We start from the raw sequence: 14,260 nt of genomic DNA, 5'->3' as shown, positions 1-14,260 counted from the left end.
CCCACAAACATAAAATGTAAACCTATTAAATTATTTGTAATGTCACTGAGAACATACTGCGAATCTAAGTGGTGCGTTCATGTAGATAAATGACAGACGAGCATCACTTCGCCTCTACGGAAACGGCTCTCTCCGAGTAAACAATTTTTAAGCAGGCTCTACGCTGCTAGAATCTACCATGTGCAGACACAATCACTTTAAGAGTATTTAATTCTGAAATGCACATACCCACATGGATATCAAAGAAATAAACTTATATTGTGTTGATGAAATCTGCCCCGCACCCATACTATTAAATTATTTTTAATACTGAAGAGAATATATATATGCTGCTGGTCTAACCTGTGCATTTGTGCTGAAAAGTGGCAGACAGACAGGTTTGTTGGAAATGGATATATATAGCTCTCGATTAAATGCAACACTCACTATTTTAATAGCTTCCCCCCGCAGGCATATAAGGGTGTAGACCGAGTGCTAGCAGTTATCAAAGACGACTGCATTAAATTGACTACATCACGAATTTTCTATGGTAAAATTTGTAAAATTTTTGTTGCCATTTTTTTACATTAAAAGTAAGAACTAACGGGAGGGATTAAACGTATCGTCAAATTCTTACCTGATAACATTCTTTCTCAACTAGTTAAAAATCCTAAAAACCTGGACGATTTGATATTATGTTCCTGACATTAATTGCTTGCTATGGGCTATATATGAGTCACGAGTGTATGTTCACATCAAACAATATAGAAAAATAGGAAGTATAATGCAGCAATTTAACCATAAAAAGTGAACAGAATTACTTATATTTTGTGATTATAAGTATTTTTTTTTTTTTACCATTTACGGTGACGTAATCACTTTAAGGAGAGTAGAGAAATGGATTTGTGAGCCAAACTGCTATTTGGTAAACCTTGGACGATTCCTCACCAATCTTTCATTGCCTTGGCTGTATCATGTAGGCTGATATGCGTCTACGCATCAAAATTTGTGACCCACTGGTCATGTGACTTTGTGACAAAATTACTGATAAGGAACTATAACTCAGGACTCAGGTTATAGTTCAACCTCAAGTTCCTACCCTAGTTATTGACAGTACGAGTTTTAAATAGATTCACTGCAAATCCGCCGGCACTTAACATGATATTCTACAATTTCACAAGTAGTTTGCATGGAGAAGTGATTTCCACCAAAATTATTCAGTTCAGGAATGACTAATAGAAAGTAGGATCAGATATGGCAACCTGCATTATACAGCTGAAGTTAGATGTACACAGAGAATCAGCCAAGGTACGACAAGTAGCAAACTGCATGCACACGCACGCACGCAACCACGCACCTCTGGCTGCTTGGTCTTGTTAAGGCCTCGTACGATGCGTCTGCACAGATGTACCGCATGCATGTCATCGGTAGCGTAGTAATCAGTGACTCCGGACTTCCTGAAAGCAAGTGCGATTCGTCATGAGCCAAACGTGGTGATTCATCACAGCAGCTCCACCTGTAACACCTCTACCTGCATGTACCACTACCAAGTTCTGACTACTATCATAATACTGAAGATTCTTCCAGTGAAGGGTCAGGGTGCAAGCAAAAGATGTAAGCAAACGTGCGAGTGTAATAAAATGTGCACTTTTTCTCCTATCCTAGGGTAATCTCCAACATAGTAGCTGTAGCAAGTTTCTTTTGGTGTAATCAAATGCAACTTATACATAACAAGAAATATTTATGTGCTGCATGATTCGAATTGCCCAGAAGCTTTGTATTTTAAGCTTAGCGCAGACCTGTGACTTTTTCATGCAACTCGACAGCGATTCTAGAATCGCTGCAAAAATTGCTGTGAAATCGCTTTGTCTGCGGGAACTCGTCGCTCCCAATCTGCTCTAGAATTGCTTCGAAATCGCATGTGTGCGCACACGCACCGCTTGCAGATTTTCTTGCAATAATCCTTGCCTTTTGTTCATGCTTAAATTAATGTCTCACGATGACATGTCTAGATTTTTGCACATCACTGTTGTTATTGAACTGTCTCGCAACATAAACTTACGTGACCTTTGTCCAGTCTTTTCATTTTCAGATTGTGCAGAATGAATCAAACTGCTCATGTAAAGATTTAGAGACTCGCATCTACTAGACGTCAATGAAAAACAGCTTGTAATAACAGTAATGTTTTCATTGTTTAAAAAATTTGATTAAAAAAAATAAAACTGCTGATTTTTTCATTCGATTCAAAAGTCAAATTGTCACCAGACATCATGGAGTGATATTACATTACAGACGTGATTAATTTCAGTTTTTAGGACTAAAAAATGTTGTGAATCACTCTCAATCTAAGCAGATTACCTCATATATCTCAGGCTCTCTATATTTCTCAATTACCTCATGCAGAATAATGCATTCTAATGCATTTTCAGTGCTCGGGCTGACAATTTAACAATTGCATTGACAACCACGGGCTTTGCAATGCTTGTTATATATCTCTCCAAAATATCCCCCTTCCCATCTTCTCCCAGCCCATGTGCACTTTGAAACAAATTTATTGACTTCCCCTGATTATTCGTTGATTTTTCCCCGATTATCACGTGAGTGGCCATCAATGATTAATGCACATAACCTCGTGCAATGCATCATACTATAGTGTAAAGTGAGTTTGTTTGTTTGTTTGTTTGTTTGTTTGTTTGTTTGCTAACTTCTTCCATGTTTTTGCATCGACTGCCACTAAATTAGGCATGTGCTTCTTGTTGAAAAGGTCAAAGCAATTCCAATCTTCTTCTACACATCACTTAATTTTATGTGAACCACAGAATACAGGATACATGATTCATATGTACTAAATGGCTTGTAGCATAAATAGTAGATATGAAACCAAAGAAGTTCTCTCACCCGCAGTGCAAATCCGCACCGCCAAGATCTTCAGCAGATACCTCTTCACCTGTTGCTGCCTTTACCTGCAAGGAATGACATGCCGTGAAATGCAATAGTTCTAACATACAGTTCCCGTATCCATCCATATACCTCACACATCTGGTCACCCATCTCTTAAAGGGTGTCACTGTGGAATGCCCAAAAAATGCTAATTAAAAAATTGCCTATACTTATTTGTGAAATTAGTTTTTAATCCTATTTTATATAGGATGAAAATAAACAAACATTAAAGATTATTTTAAAAACTCTACAAGTTTGCTAAATAAAATTTATAATGAATTAAAACCAAAATAAAATAATTTTAGACACAATTTCAAAATCCAAACATGGCAGTGAGCTGCCATTCCAGTAATTTGCCAGTGAGATGCAGCCAGAAGCCTACACAGTATGTATCGAGAGTGATGTTTATACGCATGATCGTAATTCATAGGTATTGCCGTTAGGAATATCAATTAGTATTAAATGTCTATTAGATAATGCACCTATGAGATCAATGTAATGCTTCCCACAGGCAGCTTGAATGATAGGTAGCAACATTTTCAAACTCAATGGCAAAACATTCTCAAGGACTGGCTATCCAATATTTCTGAATTTTCCAGACAGTTGTGAACTTAAGGGCTGCATCACCAGTTCTTCTGTTCTTTTCATATTTCTGTTAGCTGCTACACATAGAGTTAGTTTATTTTTCACCCGTTTCTAAAAGCTTTTTCAGGAGTGGTCAACCATGTTGCATTAGTGGTAATTATACTGAAAACATATTCATTACATATGGTAATCACTTGTTTGGGACTATTATATATAAAGGCGGCCTGCACCTGGATAACAATTAGTCTGACAAGTGCAGGAGTAAATTAGATATGATTATATAACCCTACAATGTTTTCAGTTCTAAATTAGAAATAATACATCATATATGTCAAAATCCTGTCTAATTCTTCTTCTCTAAGCTTTATTGAAACCATTTGTTTACATATCATCAAAGGTTATAGAGGGCTGGGGGTGACCTCTCTTTCTAAAATAAAAAGTTATTTAATTAATTTAACTATTTTAATTACTTGGCATAATGACTTCTTCTAATTGCCAAAAGCAATCACGGCAATCGCCACGGTCATTTGCAAAGCAGTAAATAAACTACAAATAATAATAAAAAAAGAATTTTCTATGCAATATACAAATATTTGAAATAAATGTGAGTGTATCGCTAACGTAGTCAATGTCAATATAGGTGTGCCACTCATTTAAAAATAATGTTTTATATGACAGAGAGTTGGATACTTATATATGGAGCAAAACTATGTCAATGTCCATGTGATACACAGTCAATATCCACAATGATACTGTCAATTTGAGTGCTAATTTAGCAGCAATCTTCCTGGACTCGGAATTGCTTAAAATAATTTTCTTGGCTGCTGATTGGCTATGGAAGTGGTGCTCTTGTATGCGGGAATATTAAACTGGTACCATAATCTCTACATAGATACACTCTATTAACTAAGTGTTGAGACTAAGTGAAGCAATCTAAGTGAAGAAACTCACAATGCAGTATAGTGAGTTTATATCGTTTTAATTTATTTATCTTTTGCTACGAGATCGTAAAAATTGATTGCCCCATCGTAATATCGTACTTGGTTGTCAAATACAACAACGATTACGGCCATATCATAACGGCTGGCATCTCAGTAATTGTAGCATGATTGCACTCGATACACTTACCAGCGGCGGGCCAGCAAGGAAGATAGTACCTTGCCCTTTGACTATGATGCTCTCATCTGCCATTGCTGGTACATAAGCGCCACCTGCTGTGCAGCTTCCCATAACAACAGCTATCTAAAAACAATGGTCTTTGAGTTAAAGCTCATCCATACATACACATACTTTAATATAGAACATTCTGTGCTTTTCGTTAAAGCTTATATGCTATTTCCACAATTGCACTGACAATACAGTTTCAATGAGAATTATTTCTGATATAGTGAGTGACAAATCAGTCTGCAAACAAGTTACACTTCCAAACATGACCAACCTGTGAAATGTTAGCAGCAGACATCTGTGCTTGGTTGTAGAATATCCTACCGAAATGATCTCTGTCTGGGAAGACATCTGCTTGGCGAGGAAGATTGGCTCCACCAGAATCAACTTAAAATGAATAGATCATTAATAAATTATGGGGTTAAGCTTATGAGATTAAGCTTTTCTACACTAGTCTAGTATTGAAACGAACACATACATGTACACTATATGCACCCATTTCATTAGTATTTAAATTGTCATATGATGAATAAATAATAACGAAAAATCAAGACTTGAAAACGTTATACACTATAGTGCTATAGATACTGAGCATTACATGGTAACGCTGCCTCCCATAAGAAAAATGCATCATGCTGCCACCTGTTGTCAACTTAACAATTTTCTGATCATTTCAGCAATATATATTACAGGGGCGGATCCAGAGAGACATAATACAAGATTGCGTGGCACAGCTTTGCTGTTGATCCTGAGCGCTGCGCGCGGATGAGACGCGCAGTTCCGCCGGATATGCGCACGCGACCGCGGGGATGTTCGGGGGGAAGTATGAAGCGCTGTCCGCAGTGGAGACGTGCACCAAATTCGAGGCCTGGCGCACGTCTCCACAGCGGTCAGCGGATGGTCTGTAGTTTTAGAAGATAACAATGAAGACTTTGTTCTAAATAAAAACTATCGGCGGCTAAATAAGAGCAATATACAGACCTTTGAATTTCTTGACTAGTCAGTCAAAGGGCTTGTTGGGGGTCCATTATGCAGAGCTTCCAATTGAAATAGCCCATAAAATTGTCAAGTGGAATTGTGTTTTTCGGAACCCCAAAGAAACTGTCTCCCTCTTACATGCACCCCCTCCCTGATCAATCACGCATTCAAGCGTAAACAATAACAGAGATGAAATTGTGTTGAGTTTGTGGCTCTTGACGCACGTGCATTGACGTACAAGACTGTTGAAAGATATTCACACAATTTTTCACAATGATCGACCGCCTGTGTGCAAAATAGGTGAACGTATGTGAAACATATACGGTTAGTACTTACTGTGACATATCCGTGACTAACTGACACCACTAAATTGATAAAATGTTCCATGCACCTTAAGAAATGCTGAGAAATTACGAGGTTATCATCGCAGAACTCCCGAACACCGCACGTCACAAAGCTATATGTAAACAAACACGCGAGTTGCGAGGTGCCTGCCTCCGATATCCATTTCGAGGCCCGCTAAGCCAAGCATAAAGCGCGCGGGCAAGACGTCACACACACAGCTACGTTCATTGGCTAAAACAATCGAGTAGCGCGGTTAGGGATTTTCGGAATTATTTAATTTGAAGAAAAACTTCAATGTTCAATGAATGACGCACTCGTTCACTTCCGACAACGAGTGAAAATGCCGAAAATTTTCCACTTCGATGCGAAATGCATCGGCCGGGTATTTCATTAGCTTCGTTCACACGAGACCTCGTATTTATGAAATACGGTATTTGCGAAATACCGAATCTGAGACAAATACGCCGCCGAGCGTTCACACGCTGATTCGCGGCTCCAGAAATACGGTATTTGCGAGCTGCGAGCTGCTTTAAAACAATCAAGCGAACAATGCAATGCGCACCAACTGGCGATAAAATACGTAGACTGGTCCGCGCTCGACAGTTCCACTCGCGTTACACTGGAACTGTCGAGCGCGGACCAGTCTTTAAAATACGCGGCTTCAGAAATCGGGTATTTAGCGTTCACACGAGGAAATGCGCGGTCCAAGAGATGCAGTATTTCTCAAGCACGGCAAATTATTCGGGGTCTGGGAAGCCGCTTTACATCAAATACCGGATCTGTTTAGATACCGTATTTCTTGGACCGCGCATTTTGCCTCGTGTGAACGCTAAATACCGGATTTCTTGCTACGTGTGAACGCGGCTATTATTTACGAAAAGTAAACAGGCTGGCGAGAGACAGTAGGTACAGTAACTGGTCACGTCAGTGACGCTCCATTCATGTCCATCAACGAAGAAGGCGGGGCTTATTCTGATTACGGAAATGCGAAAATGCAACAGAAGGACGTAGCGCAGTGCGCTAAACAGCGTGTTATTTTCGTATTTGTGGCAAACTCTATCGTAGGAAACCGTTCTAACATAGCAGAATGCCCTAGTTCCTGAGATCGGGAGCCATCTGCCACTTAGGGAGGGTTTGCGGGACCTACCCAAAAAAATTTCTTACAAATTGGTGCATTCTGAGAGCATCTGAGCAGTAATTTTTTAGGGCACTTTGAAATTAAAGGGGAGGGGTCCGGACCCCCAGGACACCCCCCTAGATCTGCCTCTGTATTACATATAACAAACCACTGCATATATATTTGCACACTTATGCAGCTATGGAGAAAGCATTACTTGACACTAAATTTTATTAAAAAATATACATACATGTCAACCTATACGGAATGTCCGTAAGTTTTACGGATTTTCACCTATTTAAATTGCTTACGGGCATACACCTAAAATCATACGGATTATAAACAAACTTGGCTCAAAATTTATTGCGTGCTGTTTTGTTTAGAGAACGATAAAATAACGCATGAACACGTGCACACAAGTAACGAGAACAGTAAGTGAATGCAGACTAGAGACTGCAGAGATGACTCTCGGTTAATAAAGTGTTAATATTAAACTCATTTTGTTGTGATTTGTAGATCCTAAGGATTTCTTATGGATTTTATGGATTTTTCCAGAAGGTTATACAGGTGGGCATCCGAAGGGGTTGACATGTATGAATATATACGATATAAAACAGTAGAAGAATATAGATAACGGTAAACAGATAGCAGCCACCTCTTAGGCGCACTCAATATTCATTCAATTACCTAAATATATACATGGCAGGTTGTTCTGTGCAGCGATTTCTTGAGCTCTAAGGTGTTTCTTTACGGTGATTGGATAATAACTTCCTCCCTTTACTGTAGCATCATTCCCAACTATCAGGCATTCCGTGCTGAAATATACAATATGACCCATACAAACTACTGATCCATAATCACATAAATAACAAGTTTGCAACGGAAGCGGATTATATATATTTTAAAATCATAGTGTAAAATATGGCATTTAGACCAGGAATGGAATGATAGTAACTCATAACATATATTTACTATAAATATATATCATTATTAATGTGAATATTATATATTCAATAGTATTCATTCATTTACAGCTAATGAATACATAAACAGCTACGACTTACATTGGTATTTATATACCACAGACACATGTTATGTAACTAGTAACCTAATGTTTGTATATGATTAAAGATGCTGCAGCCTTATATCACTGCCAAATTCTAGATATGTTTGTGGAATAAAAATTACCCTGCCACACGGCCTATTCCAGTAATAATCCCACCGGCTGGCACTTCTTCTTTACCATAGAGGTTATATGCTGCAAGCTGAGAAAACTCTAAAAATGGTGAGCCAGGATCTAAAAGGTGATTTATTCTATCACGGACTAATAGCTTGCCCCGGGATAGATGTTTCTGCTTTGCCTTTTCGCCACCTCCTGTAAATTCACATCAGTAAAACAATATTTATTGTGACAACAGTTGACAAATATGGACATGTATATCAATAGAGTTCCATTATTTGTTTGCTAGCACCCCAATACAAATGGCACCTGGGTGTAGCTGCTATTACATGTGGAATTTGAATAAATGGGTAAATGAAAATGGGTACTGAGGTCAATGTCAGTGCCTTTACGAATGCCACAGAAGATTATTAAAATGTAGTTTTCACATGTTTGGGATTTCTGCAATGACAGTCAATTTAATCTATCACACACATTAAAAGTCAGTCACTGGGAAGGTAAATTAAAGATGATTCCTGCAATAACAATAGCAAACTCAGTTTGGACTACTGAAGTGATTAGAATTTAGTAAATTGCATCACCAGACCCAAGTCTCCATGAATACATGTTATTGACTCAGCAGTCAACATGGAATAAATGTAGCACACACTTTCAATAAGTTTACCTTCAACGATCGTGTTGATTTTGCTTTTCAACTCATCAATGAGTGTCACCATTCGTTCATGATTTTCCTGCAGAATATAACCATATGATTATTATTAATAGATTCAGAAGATGAAAATTCTGTGAAGCAAAGCCGGGAACATATTTTGGGGAAATAATCTAGGGAAATACAGGTTATCTTAGTATCCTAAGTAAATGTGCAAATGCCAGAAGATGCTCCTAAAACAAAAGCTAAATACGTTGATTGTTTCATCATTTCACTATTCTACAATCAACCTAATTTAGATCAGGTATTTTTAATAGGTTCATTCAAAATATCTATCTAATTTGTACATAAGTTACACAATATTACACAATCTCAGCTCCAGTATATGACAGAAAGATTTACAGTGGTATTACATTGTAGGGATAGTATGTGATTTTTTCCCAAATAGTTTTAAATAGGTTTTTTTTAGCTTTATATTAGATATCCCCCGCCATGTGAAACACAACAGCGTTTACAGAATTAATGAAAGTGTCAGTGACACGTACTGTAGCTCACCTTGCGTGTAATAAAAGAAGGAGGGGGGATATATAAAGCAAGAGTATATATATGGGAGAACTCCCATTATATAGCATATCTCCCATTATATATACTCTTGATAATGATATATGCACAAGTTTTGGTGCGAAAATAAATGTTTCAGATCTGAAAGTCTGAAATCTTGACGAGATATGGCGCTACGCCTAAATAATCGCCATTTTGGTTTTCGAATATCGCGCAAATAAAAACAATAAAATATTCCAGTCAAATTACTGTAACGAAGAATCTAAAACACAATATTACACGTATATATAGGTATGATTGCAGAGTTGTTAACCAGTTAGACAAAAAATAAACGTAATAGGACGTTGTCATCTCTCCCATAAGAGTAACAACTGTTTTGGGGCTAGCCTTACACAGTCTTTTACTAAAATTGAACAAAATCGAATGAATCTAGATGGCCATTTTCATTTTTGCCAAAAAGTGGGCGTGGCTCAAAAGTAGGTCGACTGGCGTGCTCCAAAATAAGACGTTCAAATCTCTCCCATAGGAGTAACAACTGTATGCAATTTGAAACATGTGGGTCAAACGGTTCTTGAGTTATCGTTGACCGTAGGCAGACACTGAAATGCATAGTGAAATTGCTAGAATCTACCCAATTTGCATAATTAAAAAAAAAAATCAAAACCCGTGTGATATGTTTTGGGGCCAGTCCTTATTCATTCACATACCAGAAATGAGCAAAATCCATTGAACCTGAACCCTATGGCCATTTCCATCTTTGCCAAAAAGTGGACGTGGCTCGAAAGTAGATCGACTGGCGTGCTCCAAAATAGGACGTTCAAACCTCTCCCATAGGAGTAACAATTCTGTATGCAATTTGAAACATGTGGGTCAAACGGTTCTTGAGACTTGAGTTATCGTTGACCGTAGCCAAATGTTGACGGACGGACGACGGACGACACCCCATGGCAATAGCTCATCTTGACGATGTCAAGGCGAGCTAAAAAATTCCATCCCTGTGAGGAGTGACGGGCATGGTTGTGACCACAGGCACTTGAAGCATATCAACAGTAAACACACGCCGCCGCCATCGCGCGTACACTGACACATATACATATAGTATATATACTATACTATACTATACTATACTATACTATACTATACTATACTATATGTATATGTGTCAGTGTACGCGCGATGGCGGCGGCGTGTGTTTACTGTTGATATGCTTCAAGTGCCTGTGGTTGTGACGGGATTTAGACTCATTTTGGGAATCCTGAAGTATTGCATAGCATGTGCAAAATAGGAGATTTTTGGAGCATTTATCCAAATTTATTGTGACATAAAATTTTTTTATATCTTCTCCTTTCATTCCTACCAAAGGTAGGTAATAGCCGTATTTTGACCTCTTAGTTATATTGTAATGACATAAACATTGTTCAAAACCACCCACTATTGTAATGACATAAACATTGTTCAAAACCACCCACACTGCTCACCTTTTGGTACACTGCTCACCTTCTCCCCAAGATGTGTAAGTATACCAAGTTTGGTAGCGCTAGGTCAATTAGGGGCCGAGTTAGAGAGTGGAAGGGAAATATGATCAAGGTCAAGGTAAAGGTAAAATAAAAGCTGCAGTGACCTGGTTTTGGTACGCTGCTCACCTTCTCCCCAAGATGTGTAAGTATACCAAGTTTGGTAGCGCTAGGTCAATTAGGGCCGAGTTATAGAGCGGAAGGGAAATTCTCTGCGGCGGACAGAGCAGCGGCGGCGGCTGGAGAGACATGAAACCATAGTATCCCCGCCGACTTCCTCGCGAAGGATACAATTATTATTTGATATTTAGTGCTTACAATGACTGAATGAGGTATAATACTTACAGAAATTTATTATTCATGATAATGTAAAAATGCTCCGAAGTTCAACTAGTGCCGGTTTGCTGAAATTCGCCCCCGTGACATCATCAGGCTGCTATGGTGTGTGGGTTGTGTTACAACTTACAATTATGCCCACAGGCACTTTGACCGTCTCAAAAAAAAAAAAGGTAAATAAATACGAAATGTATGTATTACCAGTCTTAAGGATGCCTTCCCACGCACATTTTTGTGACAAACCACTGTAAAAACGTAAGTAAATATAACTCACTACACTTTAACTGAACTTTAGCTTTAAAAATAAAACTGAAAAAAACATGTATCAAGCCTATAATCGCTCAACGGAAAAAACAACTCAAAAAACGCGTTTCGCCACTGTTCTGTATCATGGCGGCAAGAGTCGACGCAGGTCAAGTAACCAGCACAGCCAGAGATATCATAACACATGTGTTATATGATATCTATGAGCACATGCACCCTTCATGACCTTCAGCACTTGGCAACACTGCATGGCAACAAGAGACGCGTCACAACATCGCCGCAGAGCAAAAAAAGTTAACGCTGTTTGAAACATTCAACCCGACACTTTCACTTTGTAGTCTAAAAGCTTCGAATAAACGTATTCCCGGCCATGTTTTTTTACCTATCACACATATATAGGCAAGTACAACCGTGCAATGTAAAAATAATTCATTTTTACCTGATTTTACGTTTGCCGCTTGAAATTTCGAGGGAAGGCACCTTTAATGTTTCTCTACTCTCTTTTTCCTATTATTGCCGATAACTTCCTGTAAATGCCGTTCAAATGCTCCTCTGCAACACACAAGTACACCGCACGCACGCCACTGTGCACAAACAACAAGAATTAAAAGCAGAAAGCGTGATCGCAAAATTCGCTCGCTGCTCGCTTGATTTCACACGATTACACTACAGAACAAATACTCAACCAATCTACTCCATCTTTGTTTCTATTTGAACGGCAGTGTTTACTTGTTTGAATTATAACTCTGTCTTTTGTTGTTAACTACTCCAGCCAGAGATATCTCGTGAAATCCTGCAGGAAATGTTCTCTCCACGTTTTTGTAAATGGGACGCGATGTCCGTTTTCCGTTTACACACGAGTAATGGCTGCGCACTGCATGCTGGGATGAGCTGCTGCCTGCCTCCGACCTCTATTTTGAGACCCGCTAAGCCAAGCATAATGTGTGCGGGCATGACGTCATACCCTTGTCACACCTACCCGCTTTCACGCGGGCGCTCCCACTGCAACCGGAAAAGTATAAAAGCATGAAGAAAAGCACAGCAAGGTCTCTAAGAATAATTTGGTGACGCAGTGGAAACTGTCAAGGATGGAAGAGGGTCGCCATGAGCTACCTTGAGCGCCAAACATCAGCGCTTGTACAAGCGCAGCGAGTCGGCGCTCTGACGAGAGCGGTGTAATGACGCAGTACAGTCGCCATGGCAGCGCAAAGCGAACTACATGAGCATATCGTGAACGTAGCAACAACGCATAGAACGCAGTGAGAGCGTAATAAGCGAGGCAAGAGCATACTGTAAGCTACTGTTAATACCCCTGTCACACCTGTCCCACATACTGTTAAAGAAGGATGCAAGATCTTTGTGTCGTAGCTCGGGCATTTGGGTACAACCAGAGATGTTTGATCCTAGCAAGACTTGGTCCAAGATGCACCAAACAAGACACCATGTGAGTTGTGCACGCAGTGAGCGAGTTGCAAACGTATTGAGGGCGACTTGGACGCACTGAGAGTGCACAGAGCGCATTGAGAGCGCACTGAAGATCAAACTGGGAACGCATAGGGTCGCAGTGAGAGCATAATAAGCGAGTCAAGAGCGTACTGTAAGCGGAATGTAAGCTACCTGGTGTCATGGATTCCACAATTTTCGGCGATGTCACTGCGCTTCGCTGAAAATGTTCAAAGTCCGGGAGCGCAAAGCGGTCGCCGGCTGATCGCGGTAGTGATCGTGTAGGTGTGACAGGGGCATCACACACACAGATACGTTCATTGGCTAAAACAATCGAGTAGCGCGGTTAGGGATTTTTGGATGATACACAGACATCTCGTCTCATTTACCAAAACGCTGAGAGAACACATCCTGCAGGATTTCACGAGATATCTCTGGCTGGAGTAGGTAACAACAAAAGACAAGAGTTATAATTCGAACAAGTGAACACTTCCCTTCAAATAGAAACAAAAATGGAGTAGATTGGTTGAGTATTTATTCTGTGATCGTGTGAATTCAAGCGAGCATCGAGCGAATTTTGCGATCACGCTTTCCTACCAGCTCTTTGTTCTTGTTGTTTGTGCACAGTGACGTGCGTGCGGTGTACTTGTGTGTAGCAGAGGAGCATTTAAACGGAATTTACAGGAAGTTATCAGCAATAATAGGCGAAAGAGAGTAGAGAAACAATAAGACTTTGGTAATAAATACATTTCGTGTTTATTTACCATTATTTTTTTTAATTGAATGTTTAAGCCACTTTTTTTAAGCCACTGACCATGTCAATTGTAATGTATCTACATTTCTTTGAGGGGGGAGAAACTGCCATTTTGCTCCTCGCTAGCTACGGTCCTGTTAGTACTCGAAGTACTCGTACAAACTTAGCCATACGATCATGTAATCATGATACGGTATATTACTTATTTGGCCGTGGCTGCGCGACCTGTTCCAGACGAGGAGCCGCTAGGCTACGCGTCCGGACATCCATCTGACACAGTGATCTTGCAACACGTATACGCATGATTGCGCAACGGGACGCTCTGCTGATTGCCGAGTGTGTGTGTGTGTGTGCGTGAGAGAGAGAGAGAGGGAATGTGTATATGTGTGTGTGTATGCGTGAGAGAGAGAGAGAGAGAGAGAGAGAGAGAGACAGAGACAGAGACAGAGAG

General features: G+C 39.6%; 1 protein-coding gene across 2 annotated transcripts in view; it reads right to left on the bottom strand.

The window, feature by feature from the left end:
* Positions 1-14,260, bottom strand: part of LOC106804741 (methylcrotonoyl-CoA carboxylase beta chain, mitochondrial-like) — a 66,883-nt gene that overhangs the window by 49,142 nt on the left and 3,481 nt on the right. For both annotated transcript variants that reach the window (XR_001393357.1, XM_014806063.1), the window contains exons 2-8: positions 8,953-9,019; positions 8,297-8,483; positions 7,796-7,923; positions 4,943-5,055; positions 4,633-4,746; positions 2,878-2,942; positions 1,337-1,436 (exon numbers count right to left, since the gene is read on the bottom strand). Coding sequence is in view for 1 of the 2 variants with exons in the window: in XM_014806063.1 (XP_014661549.1) it covers positions 1,337-1,436; positions 2,878-2,942; positions 4,633-4,746; positions 4,943-5,055; positions 7,796-7,923; positions 8,297-8,483; positions 8,953-9,019 (774 nt within the window). In the remaining variant the exon portion in view is untranslated. The remainder of the gene's footprint in view (positions 1-1,336; positions 1,437-2,877; positions 2,943-4,632; positions 4,747-4,942; positions 5,056-7,795; positions 7,924-8,296; positions 8,484-8,952; positions 9,020-14,260) is intronic.

This window comes from Priapulus caudatus, unplaced genomic scaffold (assembly GCF_000485595.1).
Source record: "Priapulus caudatus unplaced genomic scaffold, Priapulus_caudatus-5.0.1 Scaffold85, whole genome shotgun sequence".
Taxonomy (NCBI): Eukaryota; Metazoa; Priapulida; class Priapulimorpha; order Priapulimorphida; family Priapulidae; genus Priapulus; species Priapulus caudatus.
The sequence above is the reverse complement of the archived record's forward strand: the minus strand, read 5'-3'. Positions and strand labels throughout refer to the sequence as shown.